Source organism: Cervus elaphus, chromosome 21 (assembly GCF_910594005.1).
Source record: "Cervus elaphus chromosome 21, mCerEla1.1, whole genome shotgun sequence".
NCBI classification, from domain to species: Eukaryota; Metazoa; Chordata; class Mammalia; order Artiodactyla; family Cervidae; genus Cervus; species Cervus elaphus.
Window position 1 is genome coordinate 5325981 of NC_057835.1, and position 26944 is coordinate 5352924.

The 26944-nt window shown below is 47.7% G+C and overlaps 1 protein-coding gene, 1 long non-coding RNA gene and 2 other non-coding genes across 4 annotated transcripts in view; 2 read left to right on the forward strand and 2 right to left on the reverse strand.

Annotated features, from left to right (window-relative positions):
- SPATC1 (spermatogenesis and centriole associated 1) overlaps positions 1-26944 on the reverse strand; it is a 27869-nt gene continuing 925 nt past the window's right edge. The window contains exons 2-5 of the mRNA XM_043879810.1: positions 6578-7234; positions 5961-6473; positions 5713-5852; positions 1-330 (exon numbers count right to left, since the gene is read on the reverse strand). Coding sequence (XP_043735745.1) covers positions 1-330; positions 5713-5852; positions 5961-6473; positions 6578-7234 — 1640 coding nt within the window. The remainder of the gene's footprint in view (positions 331-5712; positions 5853-5960; positions 6474-6577; positions 7235-26944) is intronic.
- Positions 15260-15332, reverse strand: TRNAG-UCC. Its single transcript has one exon. It is a non-coding gene; the product is annotated as a tRNA-Gly (tRNA).
- On the forward strand, positions 15380-15486 carry LOC122679732. Its single transcript, XR_006336518.1, has one exon. It is a non-coding gene; the product is annotated as a U6 spliceosomal RNA (small nuclear RNA).
- LOC122679282 overlaps positions 19484-26944 on the forward strand; it is a 24601-nt gene continuing 17140 nt past the window's right edge. The window contains exon 1 of the long non-coding RNA XR_006336356.1: positions 19484-19641. This is a non-coding gene — a long non-coding RNA (uncharacterized LOC122679282). The remainder of the gene's footprint in view (positions 19642-26944) is intronic.

A 26944-nucleotide genomic window follows, 5' to 3' on the forward strand; every position in this document is an offset into this window, starting at 1 on the left:
TCACCAGATGAACATGGGCTTGCCATCATCGTGGGCCAGCTGGCTGAGGCAGGAAAGCAGCAGCAGCGCGTCGGTGAGCATGCTGGGGTGCACGGTCTCCACCAGCACGCGCTGCAGGAAGTCCACTGTGTAGGAGCCGCCCTCGGATGCGGCCAGCTCCGGCCGCTCCCGCAGGATGCCGTAGGCGTTCACCAGCTGCTCCGTCAGTGCCGGGTGCACGCGCCCGTTGTAGCCCAAGCTCTGTAGCCGGTTCATGATGCTCACATAGCGCTGTGTGAGCGTCTGGCACAGCTCCTCGTCCAGCTTGTGGTCACTGGGGTTCAGGGAGGCCTGAGGGGACAGCAGTGGTCAGGGACCCTTGGCTCCACTCTGGCCCAAGAGTAGGCAAGCACGTGGGGGCGAGGAGGCCGCAGGGGTGTGGTTCCGCCAGGATCACGGTCAGAGGGCGGGGCCCTGCAGGGAGGTGTCCTGGAGGATCTGGCTGCAGCGCCTCTAGGGGTCCAGGGTGGGGGAACCCTGTGGGCTGAGCCTGAGCACAGAGATTCCAGTGGCCCCAGCACCGGCTCCATCCACCACCTGGAATCGGACTGAGCTGGGGCCACAAGCAGCAGAGGACGGAGGGCATGGCTGCAGGTGACAAGACACCAGGGGACCTCCCAAAACCCCCAGGGTTGCCTGACCAGGAAGACACCACCCAGGGTCTTTCCCAGGCCTCCTCCTGGGTCTGGCCCTCCTACTTCTCAGGCTTTTCTCCAGGCCCCCTGTCCCAAAACCCCATCCTTAGCACCCTGTGCCCACACCCTGCGGGGGTCCCTTCCAGCCTTCATGATATGCTGACAACCCCGGGCCCAGAGCTGAGGCCCTGAGTCCCAGCACTGAAGTCTGCTGTCACTCGGGTGCTGGCTCCAGCGTCTGGGCCTGAGGTTGGTCTTCACCTACTTTGTTCCTGCCGGGCTGGGCCTGCACCCCCTCTCCCAGCCCCTCCCTCCACTGCCTTCTGGTGCCCTCAGCTTGAAGTTCTTCTGAAGCAATCTTGAGGTTCTTAATTTTTGAACAAGGAGTGTTTTCCTGTGCACTTGGTTCTGCAAATTCTATACCTGTCACTGGCACCGCTGCCCCCAGGCCCACGAAACAGTGGGTTGGCAGTGCACGAAGTTGGCTGGGTGTTGCCCTGCTAGAGCCCCCGTGTGTTTCCTGTTGCTCCAGCTCCAGGGCCAAGGCTGACCCGCAAGGCCACCATCTTGCCCTGCTCACCCTCTGCCCACGGTTCCCTAGATACCACCTGCTAGGGTCGCCCAGTCCACTCAAGCATCACCTTCTCCAGTTAGTTCCCTGTCTGCCCCTTCCTTGGTGGTCGTGTGAGCAGAGCGGCAGGCTCATGTTAGGGTTCAGCTAAAGCGACCTCTGACCTCTGGCAGGGGCAACCCTGAGCCACCTTGCAACACTGGGACAGGCCTGTCTTCCTGACCTGGGTTCCATCTGGCTCCATCTGCCAGAGGCCAGCAAGGTGGAGGCTGGAGTGCTGGAGTATTGGTGGAAGTATTGACTTTCTTAAACACTGAAAAATTGCCTTACATGTATTCTACCTCCTCTTCTTGCCTCTTCTCTGGAGAGTTGCATTTAGAGCTGTGACTATTGCCCAGTATAAGCAGTAACATCAGGCAGGGTGAAGAGTGGTGGGGAAGGGGAGGACTTGCACAGCCCAGGCATCTGAAAGGTCGAGCTTATTTCCATTTAAATGGGCAGTTTCAAACAACTAAAAACCTCTTTCCACAGTCTGATGTCTAATCTACATGGGCAACTAGACTTCACCTTACAATTTAATGTAATCTTTGCCAACTAGATATCAGATGCAGCATTTCAGAGACATAAATATTGTGCTTCTCTGTGTCATGTGCCCATTTTTGAATAGCCGCCATGCCTGCACCCATGACACAGCAGGAATGGTGGCTGTGGTCCAGGACAGGTCAGTTCAGTTCAGTTCAGTCGCTCAGTTGAGCCCCATTCTTTGTGACCCCATGGACTGCAGCACACCAGGCATCCCTGTCCATCACCATCTCCTAGAGCTTGCTCAAACTCATGTCCATCAAGTCAAGGATGCCATCCAACCAGCTCATCCCCTGTCGTCCCCTTCTGCCTTCAATCTTTCCCAGCATCAGGGTCTTTTCCAAAGAGTCTGTTCTTTGAGTCAGGTGGCCAAAGTATTGGAGTTTCAGCTTCAGCATCAGTCCTTCCAGTGAGTATTCAGGACTGATTTCTTTTAGGATGGACTGGTTTGACCTCCTTGCTGTCCAAGGGACTCTCAAGAGTCTTCTCCAACACCATAGTTCAAAAACATTAATTCTTTGGCACCCAGCCTTCTTTATGGTCCAACTCTCACATCCATAAACGACTACTGGAAAAACCATAGCTTTGATTATTTGCAAATTTGTCAGCAAAGTGTCTCTGCTTGTTAATATGCTGTCTAGGTTGGTCATAGCTTTTCTTCCAAGGAGCAAGCGTCTTTTAATTTCATGGCTGCAGTCACCATCTTCCATGACTTTGGAGCCCAAGAAAATAAAGTCTGTCACTGTTTCCATTGTTTCCCCATCTATTTGCCATGAAGTGTTGGGACCAGATGCCATGATCCACGTTTTTTGAGTGTTGAGTTTTAAGCCAGCTTTGAGCAAGCTCCAGGAGTTGGTGATGGACAGGGAAGCCTGGCATGCTGCACTCCACGGGGGTCCCAAAGAGTTGGACACAACTAAGTGACTGAATTGAAGCCAGCTTTTTCACTCTCCTGTTTCACTTTCATCAGAAAGCTCTCTAGTTCCTCTTTGCTTTCTGCCACAAGGGTAATATCATCTGCATATCTGAGGTTATTGATATTTCTCCCAGCAATCTTGATTCCAGCTTGTGCTTCATCCAGCCCGGCATTTCGCATGATGTATTCTGCACATAAGTTGAATAAGCAGGATGACAGTATATAGCCTTGATGTACTCCTTTCCCAATTTGGAACCAGTCCATTGTTCCATGTCCAGTTCTAACTGTTGCTTCTTGACCTGCATACAGATTTCTCAGGAGGCAGGTAAGGTGGACTGGTATTCCCATCTCTTGAAGAATTTTCCACAGTTTGTTGTGATCCACAGAGTCAAAGGCTTTAGCCTAGTCAATGAAGCAGAAATAGATGTATTTCTGGAATTCTCTTGCTTTTTCTATGATCTGGTGGATGTTGGCAATTTGATCTCTGGTTCCTCTGCCTTTTCTAAATCCAGCTTGAACATCTGGAAGTTTTTGGTTCATGAGCTGTTGAAGCTGGCTTGGAGAATTTTAGCACTACCTTGCTAGCATGTGAGATGAGTGCAATTGTGTGGTAGTTTGAGCATTCTTTGGCATTGCCTTTCTTTGGGATTGGAATGAAAACTGACCTGTTCTAGTCCTGTGGCCACTACTGAGTTTTCCAAATTTGCTGGCATATTGAGTGCAGCACTTTCACAGCATCATCTTAGAGTATTTTAAATAGCTCAGCTGGAATTCTGTCACCTCCACAAGCTTTGTTCATGGTGATGCTTCCTAAGGCCCACTTGAGTTTGCACTCCAGGATGTCTGGCTCCAGGTGAGTGAGCACACCATTGTGGTTATCTGAGTCATGAAGATCTTTTTGATACAGTTCTTCTGTGTTTCTTGCCACCTTTTCTTACTATCTTCTGCTTCTGTTAGGTCCATACTGTTTCTGTTTTTTATTGAGCCCATCTTTGCATGAAATGTTCCCTTGGTATCTCTAATTTTCTTGGAGAGATCTTGTCTTTTCCATTCTGTTTTCCTCTATTTCTTTGTATTGATCACTGAAGAAGGATTTCTCATCTCTCCTTGCTATTCTCTCAAACTCTGCATTCAGATGGGTATGTCTTTCCTTTTCTCCTTTGCCTTTTGCTTCTTTTCTCAGCTATTTGTAAGGCCTCCTCAGAACCATTTTGCCTTTTTGCATTTTTTTTTTTCTTGAGGATGGTCTTGATCACTGCCTCCTGTACAGTGTTACGAACCTCCGTCCATAGTTGTTCAGGCACTCTGTCTATCAGATCTAATCCTTTGAATCTATTTGTCACTTTTACTGTATAATCGTAAGGGATTTGATTTAGGTCATACCTGAATGGTCTAGTGGTTTTCCCTACTTTCTTCAATTTAAGTCTGAATTTTAGCTCCCAAGACAGGTCAAGGGTCGTCAAACCGGACGTTAGCAACGTGGGCCTTGCTGACACCAGCAACACAGGGATTCCAACAGGGCAAAGATGGAAAATGTCCCCAACTCAACCTGTAAACCAATGAGAACCTAAACATTTGAACTAGAATTTTCTTGGAACTTGACAGACCCTGAAATTCATATTGAAGAGCGAAGGGCCAAGAGAAGCTACTACAGTCTGGAAGAAGGATGCCCAGGCTCCCTCTGCAGCCGGATTAGGACATCGGCTTGTGGCAGGGCTGGAAGGAAGGACCTGGAGCCCACACACGCGAACTGGAAGAGGGGACTGAGGCCGGGCTGGCAGCTCCAGCCTTAAACAAGACTTGAAAAGCACGGATAAAGGAAAAAGCAGATAATTCTGGCCACGGTAAAATTAAAAACCTAAAAGGACACCTTAACAAACGGAGAAGGTAAGTGCAACCCGGGGAACCGATGAGTCCACTGTAACCGAATGTCATTTCTGCCCACTCAGACTCAGGCCCGCAACCCATCCGCGGAGGAGGACGGCCCGAGAGGAAGGGGCACAGAAGGCTCAGTCTCCGCGGATGAACGCTGAGAGGCAGAGGCTGCCACGCCCACCCCACCCCGCCCTCCTGCCCCCTACTCCTGTGCGCGCACCGCGCCGCCCCCACCCGCTGGGCCAGTCCAGTCCAGAATGGGCGAGCCTTCGCTCATTCTCGGGGGCAGGGTCCCGAGGTGTCCGGCCCACGCCCCGCACCCCCAGGCTCCCGTTCGTCAGCGCCTAGTACACGGTGGCGGCAAGAAGCGCCCAGGTGCGTTTGGGAAGCACCGTCCTCTGCGTCCCTCGGGGGCTCAGTGGACGGCAGGCTGGGAATGCACTGGAATTAGCCCAGCCTTAAAATTGGGCTTCCTTGGTGGCTCAGACGGTAAAGCGTCTGCCTGCAATGCGGGAGACCCGGGTTCGATCCCTGGGTCGGGAAGATCCTCTGGAGAAGGAAATGGCAACCCACTCTAGGACTCTTGCCTGGAAAATCCCATGGATGGAGGAGCATGGTAGGCTACAATTCATGGGATCGCAAAGAGTCGGACACGACTGAGCGACTTCACTTCACTTAATGGCCACCAGGCGGCCAGATGCTCAGAGGCTCTGAAACTGGCTTCCCCGGTGTCCACCCGTGACCCTTGAGGACTCAGACCCGGCGGGGAAGAAGGCTGAGGCCTCAGCTCTGCCAGACTGGGGATGGGCCCTTGGGAGCAGGGCTCGGAGGTCCAGAGGCCACGGCAGTGAGAAAGCCGGGAGCACACATCTGACCCTGCGGGGACCCTCCCTGCTTTGCCCTCTGGGAAGGCCTCCCGTGGGGCTGGAACACAGGCCCCTATGGCCTGGCGCCCTGGACACACTGGGCTTCCTGCATCCCTGGGCGCCCTCAGATTCTGCTGTGCTCTGCTTGGCTGGCCCCCAGAAACCCGTGGAGAGCCAGCAAGCTCCCCATCCTTGCAGTGGCGGGCAGTGGGGATGGGCAGGACACACCTGGATGATCTTCTCCGGAATGTTGGAGACTGTGAAGCCATACAGCCTCACACGCTCCGGGAAGATGCTGGACAGGATCCTGCGGTCCAGCTGGAAGGCGATCTCCCCCACCAGCCTCTCCCAGGCCAGCTGTTTTGATTCTGGGGACAACAGGGGTGGACAGAGTGGTCAGTGGCTGTGGCCAGCAGCCCAGGGGGTGCCTCGGAGGTCTCCATGGGCAGTGGAGGGGACCCCAACCTCGCGCTGACCTCGAGAGCTGTCGGGGAACTTGCTGCTCTTGCGGTGGGCTAGCTTCCGCTCCAACTCCAGGATGCTTTTCCGAGACTGCTCTGGGCCACGTGGACCACGGGTGTCGGTGACTGAAGCCGGGGAGGACGAAGTTCGCGGTGGGGAGCAGGGGTTGCGTGGTGGGGAGTGGGGGGTGGGCGAGGGCCGGGATGGGGAGTGGTGCGTCCGGGCAGAGGGGTGCGGCGTGCGTGAGGGGACGTAGCTGGTGGTCACTGGGGGGATGGGGGTGGGGGCAGAGGTGAGGATGGCAATGTTGGAGGCAGTCGAGACAGGGACAGAGGCAGGGACCACTTGTCCCTGGGGGCCACCAGGCTGTGTCTGGGCATCTGAGGTGCCATAGGAGAAGGCTGTCATGGGGCCCGGAGTGCCCAGGGCGCCAACAGGGGTGGAGGTCTGGATGGGCGCACCCACAAATGTCATGCCGAGGGGCTCCGGCTCCTGGGTTGGCTGGGGATGCTCAGTGGAGAGTGGGACTAGTGATGTGCGGGAGGGGCAGAAAGGAGAGGAGGCAGATTAGAGCCAGGCAGGACCAGGGACTGGCCTGGCAGGGCCCACCCCCCGTCCCCACATCTGTTACCTTTGGAGGTGGCAGTAGGTCCCCCGCCAGCCGACACGTGGGGTCCCGGGGGATATCCTCGGAGCGGCTCTGCCAGCCGCACCCGTGGGGCCTCCGACAGCACCAGATTGTTCATGGGGTTGGCCAGAACGTTCTGAGAGACACCTAGAGGGGCGGCCGTGGAGGTGAGCAAGGGGCTGCTCAGGGAGAGGACCCCCGAGCCCGTCATAGGGGGCATCAGGGGGCTGTTCTGAGACACAGCTAGGGGGCTTGCCAGGGGGCTTCCTGGAGTCAGGGAGCCGGTGGAGGGCAGGCCCAGGGAGCTGGCCGGTGTACCCCCTGGGGGCACTGCCACGGGGCCCGCCAAGGGGCTGCTGGGTGTCAGGGAGCCGGTGGAGGGCAGGCCCAGGGAGTTGGTTTGTGTGCCCACTTGGGGCACTACCAGGGGGCTGGCCAGGTGGCTGCTCAGGAGGCTGGTGAGTGGGCTGCTCTGGGAGATGGGCCCCGGGCTGGGCAGCAGTGTGTTGAGAGGGCCTGCCAGGGGGCTCACGATGGGGCCTGCCACGGGGCTGGGCTGCGGGCTGTTTAGCACGTCGGCCAGGGGTGCCAGAGCCACAATCCCCACTTCTTCCAGGACAGGTTCGTTTGCTGCTGCCGGGGACGGGGGCAGGAAGACACCTGGGGGACACAGAGAAAGCACTGAGACGCCAGGCTCTCTCCCACTGTGGCAGGGCCTGGACCACAAGGCCCATCTGCCTCTGACGAGCTGACCAACTCTCTGAGCCTCCCCTCTAGGCGGATCCCGCGCAAGGGTCTGGCTCCTCATCTCTGTCCTCTGAGGGCACCTGCTTCCTCCCAGGATCACCTCCCTAAACGCTTGCCCCCACCGCCGGGACCTTCCACGCTACCCGCCCCTCAGACGGGCCACTGCCCTGAGCTGCTGACCCCTCACTGAAGAGGGGATGGTCTGAACACACAGGTGGCCAAGTTGACCCCTCTGTGCCCTGGTGGGGAGAGGTGGGCCCGGGCCTCCTGACCACTGTCCTAAGGACAGCTGAAGCTCACAACATGAGGGACCCTCAGGGGGCCGGAGCTTGAAGTGGCTGGAGCCCAGGGTGTGCCTGGCCCCTGCCTACCTGTCACAGGGGATGTGGGTGCAGGAGGGCCTGCTGCGCCCACCCCTGCATGTGGCCTGGGGGCCTGTTTGCCCTTGGTTCCTGAGGAGACTGCCCCGGAATGGTCAAGTGACCGCTGTTTGTGGGAGAAGTCTCCTAGGGAGGGTATAGAAAAGGTTTCTGTGAGTGTGCAGTTTGATGGAAGCTTCCACATTATAAAAATAAAAGCAGAACATGCTTATTATGGGGAAAGAATGGAGATACAGAAAAGTCAAAAGGCTATGAAAACCACTGGTTGACCTGTCACCCCGCAGTGCGTCATATTGCAAAGCTCTGTGTGCATGGCCTTGAAGACGTTCTCCAGGTGGTTATACGGGTCGGGGGCTGGCAGGCCCCTCTGTAAGGAGCTGTGAAGACCTTCTCCGTGTGTCTGTGTGGGTCAGGGGCTGGAAGAACCCTCAGTGAGGAGCTGTCTACAGACCCCAGCCTTCCTGGCCACTCTGGCTGCAGCTTCTCAGCTCTGTCTTTGCTGCTTGAAAGCAGCCACAGACAACGTGGAAACAAGGGATGTGGATGCGTGGCGGCAAAAATTCATGAACGCTAATATTTGAATTTCATGGACTTCTATGTGAAATAGTCCTCTCCTTTGATTTTTCTCTCAGCCCTTTAAAAAAGGTGAAGCCAGCTGTTCCTGGCTCCCAGGCCACGCACACGTGTGCAGTGACTGTATGTCCCTGTGTCCTTGTGTGCCCCGCCTCTGGGAGACGCTCCCTCGAGCTGTGTCATTCTTGGAAAACACTGCTTACTGTGGCCATGGTGGTTTCCATCTTGTGTACCTGCCATTATTTATTGAGCCGATTTTAGTTGGGGGATTCTATTTTTTTTTTTTTTTAATTTTTTTATTAGTTGGAGGCTAATTACTTCACAACATTTCAGTGGGTTTTGTCATACATTGATATGAATCAGCCATAGATTTACACTTATTCCCCATCCCGATCCCCCCTCCCATCTCCCTCTCCACCTGATTCCTCTGGGTCTTCCCAGTGCACCAGGCCCAAGCACTTGTCTCATGCATCCCACCTGGGCTGGTGATCTGTGGGGGATTCTATTGATTCCAGTTTTCCCAGCGACAAAAATGCTACGATATAAATCTTTGTTATTATCCCTCCCTGAAAACAGACATTTTACAGGTTCTCAATGCACACTGCCAAACCTCTCTGCCTCATGACCCCTTAGAACATCTGATGTTCCCTTAGAAGTCCTGGGCATGGCACATTGCTGCTACACTGCCAGGACGTCCTGCCAAATATTTTAAGTTTTGTTATTTTTCCCAAACAAATAAATTAAAACTTCAGAATCAACCAGTCTTTGATGATTTCTTGTTTTGACTTTTTAGAATTTTTGCTTTAGGGTTGAGGAGACGGTAAAGCTTGTAGCCCAAAGGGAAGAGCCCACGGGGAGAAAGTGTGTAGGGGACTGGGCAGCGGTGGGGCAGAGGTGATAGGGCATGGAGACCCGAGCTGAGTGTCCGTCCTCCTCGGCCTGTCTCCTCTTCCAGGAGCCTAGGGTCTGGATGACTCAGGCAGCATCTCCAGGACTCGGGGGAGAAGACAGTCTCCACACGGTCGGTCCTCATGGTCTTTGAGACCATCTCACTGATGCCCCCACCACACCCTTGCCTCTGTCTTTGTGTTGGCTGGTCCCATTGCAATCCGCCTGCAATGCAGGAGACCTGGGTTTGATTCCTGGGTTGGGAAGATTCTCTGGAGAAGGGAATATCTACCCAATCCAGTATTCTGGCCTGGAGAATTCCATGGACTGTATAGTCCATGGGGTCTCAAAGAGTTGGACACAACTGAGCCACTTTCACTCACTCATTTCTGCCTGGACTGCTCTTCCTGTGTGCATGGTTGGCCCTGCACTGCTCCTCATCCCTCACGTGAGACCTTCTCAGGGAGGTCTTCCATCCAGAATTGCCAGGTTCCTTCAGGCCACCTGCTCCTTCCCCTCTCCTGGATGACTTCCTTCTTGGCACTTATCTCGCTCTAAGACACTCTGCATTGAGTTACTTGTTTGTCCTGGTTCCCTCAATTAGCATGGAAGCTCCATGAAGGCAGGGCTTTGTCTGTGCGCTGCTGTTTCTCTGTGCCTGGAACAGTGCTTGGGCCACAGGAAGTGTTCAATAAATATGAAAAATATCATTATATATGAGCACAGATGAAACCTGAGATTTATAAAAGGGTCAGTCTAGAAAGTGAGAGGAAGGAAAAATATATTTCATGCAAATGGGAAGCTAAAGAAAGCTGGAGTAGCAATCCTCATATCAGGAAAAATAGACCTTAAAATAAAGAAGATTACAAGAGATAAGGAAGGACACTACATAATGATCAAGGGATCAGTACAAGAGAAAGACATAACAATTGTAAATAACTATGTACCCAACATAGGAGCGCCTCAATACATAAGACAAACACTAACAGACATAAAAGGAGAAACGGACAGTAACACAAGAAGAGTAGGAGACTTTAACACCCCACTCTCACCAATGGACAGATCATCAAAACATAAAACTAACAAGGAAACACAAGCCTTAAATGATTCATTAGATGCAATGGGTCTCATTGATAGCTTCAGGACATTCCATCCAAATGCAGAAGAATACATCTTCTTCTCAAGTGCACATGAAACCTTCTCCAGGATAGACCACATCTTAGGGTCACAAATCCAACCTCAGTAAATTTAAGAAAATTGAAATGATATTAAGTATCTTCCCCAACCACAAGGCTATGAGACTAGATATCAATTACAAAGAAAAAAAAAAAAACTGTAAGAAACACAAACACATGGAGATTAAACAACACGTTTCTAAATAACCAACAGGTTACTGAAGAAATCAAAAGGGAAATCAAAAAATTTCTAGAAACAAATGACAATGAAAACACAACAACTCAAAACCTGTGGGACGCAGCAAAAGCAGTTCTAAGAGGGAAGTTTATAGCAATACAATCCTACCTCAAGAAACAAGAAAAACATCGAATAGACAACATAACTTTACACCTAAAACAACTTGAAAAAGAAGAACAAACCCCCTCCAAATTAGTAGAAGGACAGAAATCATAAAGATACAAGCAGAAATAAATGAAAAAGAAATGAAGGAAACAATAGTAAAGATAAAACTAAAAGCTAGTTCTTTGAGAAGATAAACAAAAGTGACAAACCTTTAGCCAGACTTATCAAGAAAAAAAGAGAGAAGAATCAAATCAGCAAAATTAAAAATGAAAAAGGAGAGGTTACAAAAGACAGTGCAGAAGTAAAAGGATTATAAGAGGCTATTATGAACAACCATATGGCAATAAACTGGATAACATGGAAGAAATGGACAAATTCTTAGAAAAGTTCAATCTTTCAAGACTGAACCAGGAAGAAATAGAAATTATGAACAACCCAATTAAAAGCACTGAAATTGAAGCCATGATAAAAAATCTCCCCCAAAACAAAAGCCCAGGACCAGATGGCTTCACAGGAGAATTCTGTCAAACATTTAGAGAAGAGCTAACGCCTATCTTTCTAAAACTGTTTCAAAAAATTGCAGGGGAAGGGACACTTCCAAACTCATTTTACGAGGCCACCACAACCTTGATACCAAAACCAGACAAAGACAACACACAAAAAGGCCAAAATCACTGATGAATATAGAGGCAAAAATCCTCCTCAACAAACTTCTAGCAAACAGAATTCAGCAACACATCAAAAAGCTCATACAGCATGATCAGGTTGGGTTTATTCCAGGAATGCAAGGATTCTTCAATATACACAAATCAATCAATGTGATACATCATATTAACAAATTGAAAACTGAAAGCATTCCCCCTAAGATCAGGAACAAGACAAGAGTGTCCACTTTCACCACTATTATTCAGCATAGCTTTGGAAGTCCTAGCTACAGCAATCAGAGAAGAAAAAGAAATAAACGGAATCCAGATTGGAAAAGAAGATGTAAAGCTCTTACTGTTTGCAGATGACATGATACTATACAGAGAAAACCCTGAAGATAGTATCAGAAAATTACTAGAGCCAATCAGCGAATTTGGCAAAGTTGCAGGATACAAAAGCAATTCACAGAAATCACTGGCATTTCTATATACTAACAATGAAAAATCAGAAAGAAATTAAGTAATCAATCTCATTCACCATTGCAACAAAAATAATTGAATTTTTAGGAATAAACTTACCTAAGGAAACAAAAGAACTGTACATAGAAAATTATGAGACACTGATGAAAGAAATCAAAGATGACATAAACAGATGGAGAGATATTCCATGTTTCTGGGTAGGAAGAATCAATATTGTGAAAATGACTATTCTACAAATTCAATGTGATCCCTGTCAAATTACCAATGTCATTTTTCACAGAACTAGAACAAAAAATTTCACAATTCATATGGAAACACAAAAGACCCCAAATAGCTAAAGCAGTCTTGAGAAAGAAGAATGGAGCTGGAGGAATCAACCTTCCTGACTTCAGATTATACTATAAAGTTACAGTCAACAAGACAGTATGGTACTGGCACAAAAATAGAAATATAGACCAATGGAACAAGATAGAAAGCCCGGAAATAAACCCATGCACTTATGGATACCTTATTTTTGACAAAAGAAGCAAGACAGCCTCTTCAATAAATGGTGCTGGGAAAACTGGACAGCTACCTGTAAAATAATGAAATTAGAACACTTCCTAACACCATACACAAAGACAAACTCAAAGTGGATGAAAGACTTAAATGTAAGACCAGAAACTACAAAACTCTTAGAGGAAATATAGGCAGAACACCCGATGACATAAAGCAAAGCAAGATCCTCTATGACCCACCTCCTAGAGTAATGGAAACAAAAACAAAAGTAAACATGTGAGACTTGATTAAACTTAAAAGGCTTTGCACAACAAAGGAAACTATAAGCAAAATCAAAAGACAACCCTCAGAATGGAAGAAAATAATAGCAAATGAAACAACTGACAAAGGATAAATTTCCAAAATATACAAGCAGCTCATACAACTCAATGCCAGAAAAACAAACAACCCAATAAAAAAGTGGGAAGAAGACCTAAACAGACATTTCTCCAAAGAAGACATACAGATGGCGAACAGACACATGAAAAGATGCTCAACATCGCTCATTATTAGAGAAATGCAAATCAAAACTACAATGAAAACAAAACAAAACAAAACTACAATGAGATATCACCTCACACTGGTCAGAATGGCCATCCTCAAAAAGTCTACAAGAAATAAATGCTGGAGAGGGTGTGGAGAAAAGGGAAGGCTCTTGCACTGTTGGTGGGAATGTAAATTGATACAGCCACTATGGAAGATGCTATGGAGAGTCCTTAAAAAAACTAGGAATGAAACCACTATATGACCCAGCAATCCCACTCCTAGGCATATACCCTGAGGAAACCAAAATTGAAAAAGACACATGTATCCCATTGTTCATTGCAGCACTATTTACAATAGCTAGAACATGGAAGCAACCTAGATGTCCCTCGACAGATGAATGGATCAAGGAGTTGTGGTACATATACACAATGGAATATTATCCAGCCATTAAAAGGAACATATTTGAGTCAGTTCTGATGAGGTGGATGAACCTAGAACCTATTATACAGAGTGAAGTGAGTCAGAAAGAGAAAGATAAATATTGTATTCTAACACATATATATAGAATCTAGAAGAATGGTACTGAAGAACTTATTTACAGGGCAGCAATGAGAAACAGACATAGAGAATAAACTTATGGGCATGGGGAGAGGGGAGGAGAGGGTGAGATGTATGGAAAGAGTAACATGGAAACTTACATTATCATACATAAAATAGCCAACGGGAATTTGCCATATGGCTCGGGAAACTCAACAGGGGCTCTGTATCAACCTAGAGGAGTAGGATGGGGAGGGAGATGGGAGGGAGGTTCAAAAGGGAGGGAATCTATGTATACTGATGGCTGATTCATGTTGAGGTTTGACAGAAAACAACAAAATTCTGAAAAGCAATTATCCTTCAATAAAAAAAATTAAAAAGAAAAAAAAGGGTCAGTCTAGGAATTGTCCACAGAATGACCTTATAAACTGTGACCCCTGTGACAGCCATTTGAGATCCCAAACTCAATCAGTTAACAGGTAACTAGCTGAAGGAGTTGTGTGGTCCTTAGAATACAGAGTGCAGGATTCATCGGCGGGTCTACAAAAATCAATTGTATTTCCATATACTATCAATGAACAATCCAGAAGTAAAATTAAGACAATAGCATCAAAAAGAGTAAAATATTTGGGAACAAATTTAACAAAAGATATGCAAAACTTATGCTTTGAAAACTATAAACATTATTGATAGAAATGAAAGAAACTCCAAATAAATGGAAAATATCCTGTGTTTATGGATTGGAAGACTTAATATTGTGAAGATAGCATATACTCCCCTAATTGATTTACAGATTCAGTGAACTCCCTATCAGAGCAATAAAAGAAACAATAAGTTGGATTTCATCAAAATTAAAAGCTTTTGTGTTTCAAAGCAAACTATCAAGAAACTGAAAAGACAAAATGGGAGAAAATATTTCCAAATCATATATTTGATAAGGGACTTATATCCAGATTATATAAAGAAATCTTACAACTCAAAAATAAAAACCAAATAGTCCAATTTAAAAATGGACCAAAGATCTGAACAGGAATTTCTCAAGGACGATATAAAAATGGCCAATAAATACATGTAAAGTTGCTCAATGTAATTAGTCATCAGGGAACTGCAAATTAACATCAGAATGATATATCCCTTCAAACCCACTAAGATGGCCATAATCAAAAACTCAGAGAATAAGTATTGGCAGGATGTAGAGGAATAGAAATGCTCCTACATTGCTGGTGGCTTATGTAAAATCATGCCGCTCCACTGGAAAACAACCTGGCGGTTCCTCAAAGAGTTAAACATAGAGTTATAAAGGATACAGCAAATTCACACCTGGATATATAGTCAAGAGAGATGGAAACATATATGTACACAAAAACTTGTACGTGAAGGCTTACAGCATCATTATTCATAATAGCCAAAAGGAGGAAACAAAAGTCCATGAACTGCTGAATGGATAAATGAATGTAGTACATCCATTAATGGAATATTATTCATCCATAAAAACAACCTCCCCCATCTCCCACCTAGAAGTACTGATTCATGCTATAACATGGATAAACCTTGAAAACATTATTCTAAATAAAAGGAGCCAGCCATAAAAGCCACTTATATATGAATCCACTTATATGGAATGTCCAGAACAAACAAATCCATAATAGCAGAGAGTAAATTAGTGGTTGTTTACAGCTGAAGAGGATTGAGTGGTAGGAATGTAATTGCTAAAGGATTTCTTTTTGGGGTGATGAAAGAGTTCTAAAACTGATTATGGTGGTGTTTGTACATATCTGTGCATATATCAAGAAATATTAAATTGTACACTTTAAATTGGTGAATTGTATGGTATGTATGTGAATTATATCTTTTGTTTGTTTACTGGCCTTGCCTTGTGGCATGAGGAATCTTAGTTCCCTGACCAGGAATTGAACCTGTGCCCTCTGCGTTGGAAACGCAAAGTCTTAACCATTGGACCACCAAGGAAGTCCCATGAATTATATCTTAATAAAATTGTTATTAAGAGATACCTGGTGCTCGCTTCGGCAGCATATATACTAAAATTGGAACGATACAGAGAAGATTAGCATGGCCCCTGCGCAAGGATGACACGCAAATTCGTGAAGCGTTCCATATTTTTAATAAAAAAAAAAAAAAAAAAAAGAGATACCTGAAGTAACAGGCAAATTTGGCCTTGGAGTACAAAATGAAGCAGGGCAAAGGCTAACAGAGTTTTGCCAAGAGAACACACTGGTCATAGCAAACACCTTCTTCCAACAACACAAGAGATGACTCTACACATGGACATCAGATGGTCAATACTGAAATCAGATTGATTATGTTCTTTGCAGCCAAAGATGGAGAAGCTCTATACGGTCAGCAAAAACAAGACCGGGAGCTGACTGTGGCTCAGATCATGAATTCCTTATTGCCAATTCAGACTCAAATTGAAGAAAGTAGGGAAAACCCACTAGACCATTCAGGTATGATGTAAATTAAGTCCCTTATGATTATACAGTAGAAGTGAGAAATAAGGGATTAGATCTGACAGACAGAGTGCCTGAAGAACTATGGACAGAGGTTCGTGACATTGTATAGGAGGCAGTGATCAAGACCATGCTCAAGAAAAAGAAAGGCAAAAAAAAAAAAAAGAAAAAGAAAGGCAAAATGCTTGTCTGAGGAGGCCTTACAAATAGCTGAGAAAAGAAGAGAAGTGAAAGGCAAAGAAGAAAAGAATGATATACCCATCTGAACGCAGAGTTCCAAAGAATAGCAGGGAGAGCTGAGAAACCCTTTTCTAGTGATCAGTGCAAAGAAATAGAGGAAAACAATAGAATGGAAAAAACTAGAGATCTCCAAGAAAATTAGAGATACCAAGGGAACAGTTCATGCAAAGATGGGCACAATAAAGGACAGAAATGGTATGGACCTGACAGAAGCAGAAGATATTAAGAAGAGGTGGCGAGAATACACAGAAGAACCATACAAAAAGGATCTTCATGACCCAGATAACCATGGTGTGATCACTCACCTACAGCGAGACATCCTGGAATGCAAAGTCAAGTGGGCCTTAGGAAGCATTACCACGGACAAAGCTAGTGGAGGTGATAGCATTTCATTTGAATTATTTCAAGCTCTAAAAGATGATGCTGTGAAAGTGCTGCACTCAGTATGCCAGCAAATTTGGAAAACTCAGCAGTGGCTACAAGACTGGAAAAGCTCAGTTTTCATTCCAATCCCAAAGAAAGACAATGCCAAAGAATGTTCAAACTACTGCACAACTGCACTCATCTCACACGCTAGTAAATAATGCTCAAAATTCTCCAAGCGAGGCTTCAACAATACATGAACCAAGAATTTACAGATGTTCAAGTTGGATTTAGAAAAGGCAGAGGAACCAGAGATCAAATTGCCAACATCTCTTGGATCATAGAAAAAGCAAGAGAGTTCCGGAAAACCATCTACTTCTGCTTCATTGACTATGCCAAAGCCTTTGACTGTGTGGATCATAACAAACTGTGGAACATTCTTTTTTTTTTTTTTTGGAACATTCTTAAAGAGATGGGAATACCAGACCACCTTATCTGCCTCTTGAAACTTCTGTATGCAAGTCAGGAAGCAACAGTTAGAACTGGACATGGAACAACAGACTGGCTCCAAATTGGGAAAGGAGTACATCAGGGATGTATATTGTCACCCTGCTTATTTAACTTATATGCAGAGTGAGTGAGTGAGTGAAAGTTGCTCAGTTGTGTTTGAGCGAGTGAGTGAGTGAAAGTTGCTCTTTGTGACCCCATGGACTATGCAGTCCATGGAATTCTCCAGGCCAGAATACTGAAGTGGGTAGCCTTTCCCTTCTCCAGGGGATCTTCCCAACCCAGGGATCAAACCCGGGTTTCCCGAATTGCAGGTGGATTCTTTACCAGCTGAGCCACAAGGGAAGCCCTATATGCAGAGTACATAATTTGAAATGCCTGGCTCAATGAAGCACAAACTAGAATCAAGATTGCTGGGAGAAATATAAAAAACCTCATATATGCAAATGACAGCACCCTTATGGCAGAAAGTGAAGAGGAACTGAAGAGACTCTTGATGAAAGTGAAAGAGGAGAGTGAAAAAACTGGCTTCAAACTCAACATTCAAAAAATGAAGATGATGGCATCCGGTCCCATCACTTCATGGGAAATAGATGGAGAAACAATGGAAACAGTGACAGACTTTATTTTCTTGGGCTCCAAAATCACTGCAGATGGTGACTGCAGCCATGAAATTAAAAAATGCTTGCTCCTTGGAAGAAAATCCATGACAAACCTAAAAAGCAGAGATATTATTTTGCATATAAAGGTCAGTCTAGTCAAACCTATGGTTTTATCAGTAGTCATGTATGGATGTGAGAGTCAGACCATGAAGAAAACTGAGCACCAAACAACTGATGCTTTTGAACCGTGGTGTTGGAGAAGACTCTTGAGAGTCCCTTGGACAGCAAGGAGATCCAGCCAATCCATCCTAAAGGAAATCAGTCCTGAATATTCATTGGAAGGACTAAAGCTGAAGCTGAAGCTCCAATACTTTGGCCACCTGATCGCAAGAACTGATTCCTTGGAAAAGACCCTGATGCTGGGAGAAGGGGACGACAGAGGATGAGATGGTATCACTGACATGAGTTTGAGCAAGCTCCGGGAGTTGGTGATGGACAGGGAAGCCCGGTGTGCTGCAGTCCATGGGGTCGCAAAGAGTCAGACACGACTGAGCCACTGAACTGAACTGGAAATTGTTATTAACAAAAAGACTCATTGACGGCATTTAGGGTTGCAGTGAAGACACTGTCAAGGTTCAGGGGCCAGTTAAGTGCATCCCTGGATGGCACTGCACGATGTGTGGGTACAGCTCCTGGGGGAGTGTATATCCACTGCTTGGAGCCAAGACTGCTGTGGCCTCAGTCGTGGACACAGTGTCCACAGGTTTTTGACCCATAAAGGTCAGCGATGAGAATCTCAGGATCAGCCTGTTGAAATTTTGGCTGGGGGTGGGGATACTTGAAAGCACAGAGTCCTCACCACTGGACCACAGGGGATTCCCATGAACAGGAGTGTCCTGAGCCAACAGTGTCCTTGATCCCAGATTAAGCCTTGGTTTAAGGGATTTCAGTCCTATATAGTTTTGTATTCTCAAGCAAAATGTGCAGGTGATTGATTGTTTTAACCTTACTATAATTTATGTTTTAATGATTTAGATTTGTGAGTTGAAATGTTCCTAGGTACTTTACTACATGTTTTGTTGTTTAGTTAATTCGTATCTGATTCTTTTGCAGTCCCACAGAGTATAGCCTGCCAGGCCCCTCTGTCCATGGGATTTCCCAGGCAAGAACACTGGAGTGTGTTGCCATTTCCTTCTTCAGGGGATCTTCCTGACCCAGGAATCGAAGACACATCTCTTGCATTTGGAAGCTGGGTTCTTTACTGCGGAGCCACCAGGGAAGTCCCATGTTACTACACACAGTGTTAGAAACTTAAAGAGAGCCTAGATTCACTTCACTTATTTATTTTACACATAAGAATTGTTTAGGGTTCCGAAAGCTTTGTTTGTTACATAGAACAATTAAAGTTTTTTTCTTTTTGAAAAGCAAATGTCTTATATTTACCAATGAAGTTTACAGTGTTTTAACCGTTTCCTACTCGGGTCTCCTGCCCCTCATCGCATCGGTCAGCAAGTGGCCGCCATATGGTCCCGCCCTCGGGCAAGCCCAAGCGTCTTCTCCCCGGCCGGCCTCGGGCTCTGGGCGACTGCGCCTCGGCAGCCATCGCTCCAGGGCCTGCCCACCGTCCGCGGCCTCGCCGGCCTCCGGCCTCGGAACCCTGCCTCCCGCACGAAAATGCCGGCCCCACGAGGACCCCGCCCGGCCCACACCCGGGTAAGGGCGGCCCGGCCACCGAGACCCCAGTCCTCGTGGGGACGGAGACGTGGGACAGTCGAGGTGGCGGAGGTCCAGCAGGGTGCCCGAAGAGGGTTGGGCGCCCTGGTGGGCCCTGACGGGGCGGGGCGCGAGCGTAGGGGCGGAGCCAGAGCAAGGGGTCAGCTCGAGGGGCGGGGCCTGTGGGCGGAGCTAGAGCCCAGGGGCTGCCCTGGGGGCGGGGCCAGAGGGTCTAGCAGGGAAGGTGATGCTTAAGGCACGACCTCGGAAGGCCCAACCGACCAGTGAGCAAAGGCTGCCGGAGCCAAGATTCAGAGGGCCAGCGGGCGGGAGGACGAAAGAGAGGAGGGTGTTGACAGATCCTGAGAGGCGGCGTGTTGTGAGGTGGGGGCAGAGGTCCTGAAAGGGAGGCAAGGGCTGAGGGTGGGCTTGGGTCCTAGGGGGTGGGTCCCTAGAGGGTAAGTTCTGAGCGGGGAGGGTTCTGAGGGAGAAGGATTCTGGGCGGGGAGCTTCTGATGGCGGGTGGGTCCCGAGAGAGGGGAGGGTTCTGAGGGGGGTGAGTTCCGAGGAGGGACGCATCCTGAGGGGACTGGTTCTGAAGGGAGACAAGGGTTCCAAGAGGAAGGCAGTTCCTGAGGGAAGGATGGCTTCCCACTAGGGGTGGAGCTAGGCGGGCTTAGGTTAACTCCCTAGGGTGGGGTGTTGGGTCAGGGGTGGGGTGTAGGGTTGGGGTGGGGGGATGGGGGTAGTATTAGGCCCGAGGTAGGAAACTGGGACTTGGGGGAGGATGGGTCCTGATGGGGGGACCACAAGAACACCTCCTGAGGTGAGGAAGGAGGCCCTGACCTGGTGACAAGGTAAAGACCTTGGGTTAATGAAAGCTCCGGATTCGGGGGAGGCAGATGGAGATTGTGTGGAGCAGTGCTGGTAAAAGGCCTTTTGAAAAGAGGGGAAAGACTGCTACCTGCCTGAGGAAACTTCCACTAGCCTGCAGACCTCAAGGGAAGACAAGGGGCAGCAGGAGTGGGGGCCTGGGTGAGGACAGGCTAAGGTGAGGAAAGAGTTTTAAGTAGGGGAGGGTGCCCAAAAGAAAGAGCAACAGAAGCTCCTGCCCTGAGAGCCCTTCCTAGCCTGACCACCTGCCCTGTCCTGACCACCTCTGTAGGGAGGAACCACTTTGACGGGCAGTCACTGTTTTGGTGACTTGAGCCTTCAGTGTAGTCCTCATTTCCTCTTTGCTCCAAATGCCTTGAATCTCCATCCATCTTCAATCTTCAAGACATCCTGACACAGTCCCTGAGCCCTCAGGAACACGAGGCCCTGCAGTCTTAAACCCATCCTGGCTCCACCTCCCACCTGCCCCATTCACAAGGCCAAGGCATCTCTTGGCCTTTCTTCCCTGTGAAGTTAATTCAACCCATAGCCAATAGTTTACTGATTTCCTGTCACTCAGATTGCCCAGTCTGCCCACAAAGTTGTACCTTCTGCCTTGCTTGCAAGATCCCTGCCAGCCTCTAGATCTCTAGTACCCTGGTCTCTTTATTTTCATCTATCTGACAGCCCAGCTGGTTCCTGATTCCTTCTCTGATGTGCCCGAACTCTTGCTGAGAGGCCCTTAGCTCCGCCTGCCTGCTTTCCCCAGTGTCTGCCCCCACCCCACCCATCAAATGCTGCTGGAGAAGGTTGGTGGCTGCTGCCTGTATAATCCATATATGCCAGCATCATTTGGGCCCATTACACACCTCCCAAGTTCTCCATTCAGTTCCTTCTGCCATTTTTACTTTATTTCAGACTTTCCTCATCTTTTTCTCTCCACCACTGCTCTCAGAGAATGAAAGTTTTACAGAGAAAATTAAAGCCATGGTTCTGGAGTTTCTTTAGCTTCCCACCTGGCATTCTCATGCCCCTTTCCTTCCTCCTTCCCTTCTCAGACAGGGGAAGAGATGTTCTTCCTTCAGTTAAGGCAGCTCTGCTCTAGAAATTATCCCTTTTTTCTTTCGTATCTTCCTTCACATCGAAATAAACTCAGATCACTGCCGTCCGGAAAAGCAGCTCTGGACTCCAGGCCCCTCTCCAACTAGTGCCCCTCCAAACCCTACTTCATGAACTAAGTGTCAACCATCTATTCTCTCCATTTTCTCATTCACTCGTCACCTCACCTGGTGGGGCTTTCCTACTTATGATGGGGTTGAAGTCACTCTAGTCAAGGTTAATAGTGCCAAACCATTAGCACTTTTCTTGCCTGACCTCTCAGGCAGCCTTTACTTTGTTGACGATTCTGTCCCCTTTGAAGCTGTCTCTTGGCATAATGGTGACATCACATTTTCGAGGTTTCCCTTGTCTGAATGTTCCTTTGCCAGCTTCTCTACCTGTCCTGACTCAAAGACTTGTTCCCGCAACCTCTTATTACTGTTCCTCTCTCTTCGCAAATAGTCTCACCCCCTCCTGTGACTTCAGTTATCAACAACTCTTGGATCTTTTCTCTCTAGCCCTGACTTCTTCTTTGAGCCTCAGGCTCATATCTCCACTGCCTCCTAGAATCTCCAGGTGGGTGTCTTGAGAATATCTTAGAGCAAAATACAACTTATTCTCTTCCTCCAAGACTGGATTTCCTTCTCCCAGGCTCATCCTCATCAAGAACACTAATGGAGGCTTTTATATAATATGTCAAAATAGTTAAAAGTTATCAATCAAGCTAACAAACTATTAAATTATGTTCTATCTGCTTACCTGAAAAATAAAGCCCTGTGACAACCTGGAAGGTCAGATTTGATAAGACTCTTGTACTCCCTGGGGTTCTGTGCCGGAATGTGGTGGCTTGGGGAGAGCCACCCCCTGGCCCCTGGGCCTCATCCTACACCCCTTCTCTTTCACCTGGGCTCTGTCCTGCACCATGAGGGGCCTGGCACACATGCTGTGAGCACCCACAAGCCCAAGCTGACATCCTGTGTTCCTCCTAATGGGAGAAGGGTCAGAGGACTAGACTGCAGGGTTTAGGAGGTTGTGCTGTGCACAAGAGTAAGGGAAGAGAAGAGTAAGCCCAGAAAGAGGAATCGAAGGTCAAATTCATAAGAGCATGTTGAGACTAAGAGCCTGACTCTATGAGGAAGGCCAAGCACAAGGAACAGGCAGGGGGAATAGGCAGCGTGGGGAGGTGAGCGGCTGAAGATCCGCTGAGGCAGCTGCAGAGATCAGCCCCGGCTGCTGTGGGAGTAGGGGGCTAGGCAGTTCCAGGAAGTGAACTTCCTCAGTCCCTCAGTCCCCTCAGCCAAAGAAACAGACACATTCTGGACTCTCATCCCTCACATCTGAGCTGTTCATTTTCTTACTAAGTCACTTGACTCAGTCTCTCGCCACCGCTACTTCACACCATCATCTCCTATCTGGATGACCCAAGAGCCGCAGTCTAATTCATTTCCCTACCTCACTCTCATCTCCCTTGACTCTATTTCCCCACAGCAGCAGGAACGGTCTTTCTGAAGCACAAATATGATTACTCCTTGTAGGAACCCGCCAGCGTCTGCTCACTGCCTTTGGGAGCAAGTCCAGGCTCCTCAGTATGTCATTCACAGTCCTCGGCATCTGAGCCCTGCTGGCCTCTAACTGCATTAGCACCTCTCACTGACCCCAGCTCCCTCAAGTACACTCACAAATGCAAGCAGTACATACACACCTCACACTAGCACATAGCATAAACATACTCTAATACCCACACACCACACACTCATACATGTCCCACACTAAAACACACATTCACAAACGTACTTACACATACTATTCTATTATATCAAAGTATATGATTACCCACATACTATACACTTAGCAACTCACAAGACACTCACATATGCCACACATACTGCACTCACACATTCACACGCACACACCTTTTTTCATACTTGTGCAACACACACTCCCAAGGCACACATATTATGCATACTATTCACTTACCCACCTATACCACACACTCCACACATACATCACACTGTACACTCATGGGTCATACACTCTAACACCATGTTCACATGCTCACACACACCCCCCACTCTATAACCACACCCACACACTAAACACCATGCACACCGAAGGCTTTAACCACACAATCTATTTCTCACTCCTGCAACCTTTGGCCCAGGCCTTTGCATAGACTATTCTTCCCCCTGGAATGTCCCTTTCCCCCTTCAGGGCTGGCTGTCTGGGCTCATCACCAGAAATCTTTTCCTAGCCCTCCAAGCTTGACCCTTCAGAGTTGGGAGAGCAGAAGTGTCCAAGAATTCTCTCAAGAACCAAACCTAAAAGGAGAAGGCTTGCTTGGTTAGCTTGGGAGTTGGGAATCACAGTCTAATTTCTTAAAGTGTTCAGTTCAGTTCAATCACTCAGTTGTGTCTGACTCTTTGTGACCCCCATGGACTGAAGCATGCCAGGCTTCCTTGTCCATCACCAACTCTGGGAGCTTACTCAAACTCATGTCCATTGAGTTGGTTATGCCATCCAACCATCTCATCCTCTGTTGTCCCCTTCTCCTCCTGCCTTCAATCTTTCCCAGCATCAGGGTCTTTTCAAATGAGTCAGTTCTTCACATCAGGGGGCCAAAGCTTCAGCATCAGTCCTTCCAATGAATATTCAGGACTGATTTTCTTTAGGATTGACTGGTTGGATCTCTTTGCTGTCCAAGGGACTCTAAAGAGTCTTCTCCAACACCACAGTTCAAAAGCATCAATTCTTTGGCGTTGTTTTCTTTATAGTCCAACTCTCACATACATATATGACTACTGGAAAAACCGTAGCTTTGACTAGATCTCTGCTTTTTAATATGTTGTCTAGGTTGGTCATAACTTTTCTTCCAAGGACCAAGCATCTTTTAATTTCATGGCTGCAGTCACCATCTGCAGTGATTTTAGAGCCCAAGAAAATAAAGTCTGTCACTGTTTCCACTGTTTCCCCATCTATTTGCCATGAAGTGATGGGACCAGATGCCATGATCTTAGTTTTCTGATTGTTGAATCTTAAGCCAACTTTTTCATTCTCCTCTTTCACTTTCATCAAGAGGCTCTTTAGTTCTTCTTTGCTTTCTGCCATAAGGATGGTGTCATCTGCTTAACTGAGGTTATTGATATTTCTCCAGGCAATCTTGATTCTAGCTTGTTGCTTCATCCAGTCCAGTATTTCTCATGATGTACTCGAGTTGAGTTGAGTTGAGTTCAGTTCAGTCGCTCAGTCGTGTCCGACTCTTTGCGACCCCATGAACCGCAGCACACAAGACCTCTCTGTCCATCACCAACTCCTGGAGTCCATCCAAACCCATGTTCATTGAGTCAGCGATGCCATCCAACCACCTCATCCTCTGTCATCCTCTTCTCCTCCTGCCCTAAATCTTTCCCAGCATCAGGATCTTTTCCAATGAGTCAGTTCTTCACATCAGGTGGCCAAAGTATTGGAGTTTCAGCTTCAACATCAGTCCTTCCAATGAACACCCAGTGTATAAGTTAAATAAGCAGGGTGACAATACACAGCCTTGACGTATTCCTTTCCCAATTTGGAACCAGTGTGTTGTTCCATGTCCAGTTCTAACTGTTGCTTCTTGTCCTGCATACAGATTTCTCAGGAGGCAGGTCAGGTGGTTTGTTATTCCCATCTCTTTAAGAATTTTCCAGTTTGTTGTGATCCACACAATCAAAGGCTTTGGCATAGTCAATAAAGCAGAAGTAGATTTTTTTTGGAACTCTCTTGCTTTTTCGATAATCCAGTGCATGTTGGCAATTTGATCTGTGGTTCCTCTGCCTTTTCTAAATCCAGCTTGAACATCTGCAAGTTCACGGTTCATGTTCTGTTGAAGCCTGGCTTGGAGAATTTTGAAAATTACTTTGCTAGCATGTGAGATAAGTGCAATTGTGCGATAGTTTGAGCGTTCTTTGGCATTGCCTGCCTTTGGGATTGGAATGAAAGGCAGGACTTTTCCAGTCCTGTGGCCAGTACTGAGTTTTCCAAATTTGCTGGCATACTGAGTGCAGCACTTTCACAGCATCATCTTTTAGGATTTGAAATAGCTCAACTGGAATTCTATCACCTCCACTAGCTTTGTTCTTAGTGATGCTTTCTAAGGCCCACTTGACTTTGCATTCCAGGATATCTGGCTCTAGGTGAGTGATCACGCCATCGTGATTATCTGGGTCATGAAGATCTTTTTTTGTATGGTTCTTCTGTGTATTCTCGCCACCTCTTCTTAATATCTTCTGCTTCTTTTAGGTCCATACTGTTCCTGTCCTTTACTGTGCCCATCTTTGCAGGAAATATTCCCTTGGTATCTCTAATTTTCTTGAAGAGATCTCTGGTCTTTCCCATTCTATTGAAGTGTAACATTTCTTAAATATTGTATCTCCTCGAGCATATAATTTTTGTTGCCCTGTCTGTTATCTCAGAATCATGGATGATAGACCCTTTCAGAGGAGAGAGACCTTTGTGCTTGTGACCAGTAAGGCAGGACTGTGAAGCCCAGTTCCAGACCACAGCCAGGCTGGGAGGTGGGAAACCCAGTGTGTAGAAAGCAGGGGGAGGCAGCTTCCAACTGGAACTGGACTGTAGGGGAAGGAGCCCAGACCTGAGGGGGAGTAGCCTCAGGTCAAAAGGTCAAGTTCTTAATCAGGAGCATGCCTAGTTTAGAGTGAGCTGAGTTCCAGGGACTCCTTGGCCTGATTACCACTTCTGCTGCTGCTGCTGCTGCTGCTAAGTCGCTTCAGTCATGTCTGACTCTGTGCAACCCCATAGACAGCAGCCCACCAGGCTCCCCTGTCTCTGGGATTCTCCAGGCAAGAATACTGGAGTGGGTTTCCATTTCTTTCTCCAATACATGAAAGTGAAAAGTGAAAGTGAAGGCACTCAGTCATGTCGGACTCTTTAAGACCCCATGAACTGTAGCCTACTAGGCTCCTCCGTCCATGGAATTTTCCAGGCAAGAATACTGGAGTGGGTTGCCATTGCCTTCTCCAGATTACCACTTCTAGTGGAGAGAAAAGCCCAGGTGGGCAGGCTGGCTGGAGGGCAGGGCCTGAACCAGACTAGGAGCTGAGATGGGGGAGGATGACCCAGCTGAAGGTGTTCTTGGAACTCAGAAAGAGGAGGGTTATCAGTCCCAAGTGCCATGCAGCGACTTCCCTGGCAGTCCTGTGGTTAAGACTTTGCCTTCCAGTGCAGGGGACATGAGTTCAATTTCGATCCTTGGTCAGGAAGCTAAGACCCCACATACCTCACAGCCAAAAAACCAAGTGGCATGCAGAGTTTGAGAAGGATGCGGCACCTAGGAAGCCACCTTTCTAGAACAGCAGAGTGTCAAGGTCCGCCGCAGAGCTATAGAGCCTTAAGTGGTAGAGACTGAAAGAGCAGAGTCTTCTTTCAGTGAAGGAGGCTGGCCTCACACCTGTTGATGAGCGGAGTGGAGGTGGGGGCAGCAGGATGGCAAGGAGCAGGTCCTTTGAGGGAGTGGGGGTCTCCACAGGGGCGCATGGGCGCCAAGTGTGGGTGCAGAAGTGCACTGGGAAGGAGGCACACAGCTTTCTCCAGGACAGGCAGGAAATTGCAGAGAGGGAGAAGATGTGGATATGACAAATGCGAAGGCATTTCATCACCTCCTTACCAGCATGCTCTGACACCCTATTGCCACACCCTGGGAAGTTCTCTGATTGCTTCAATACCA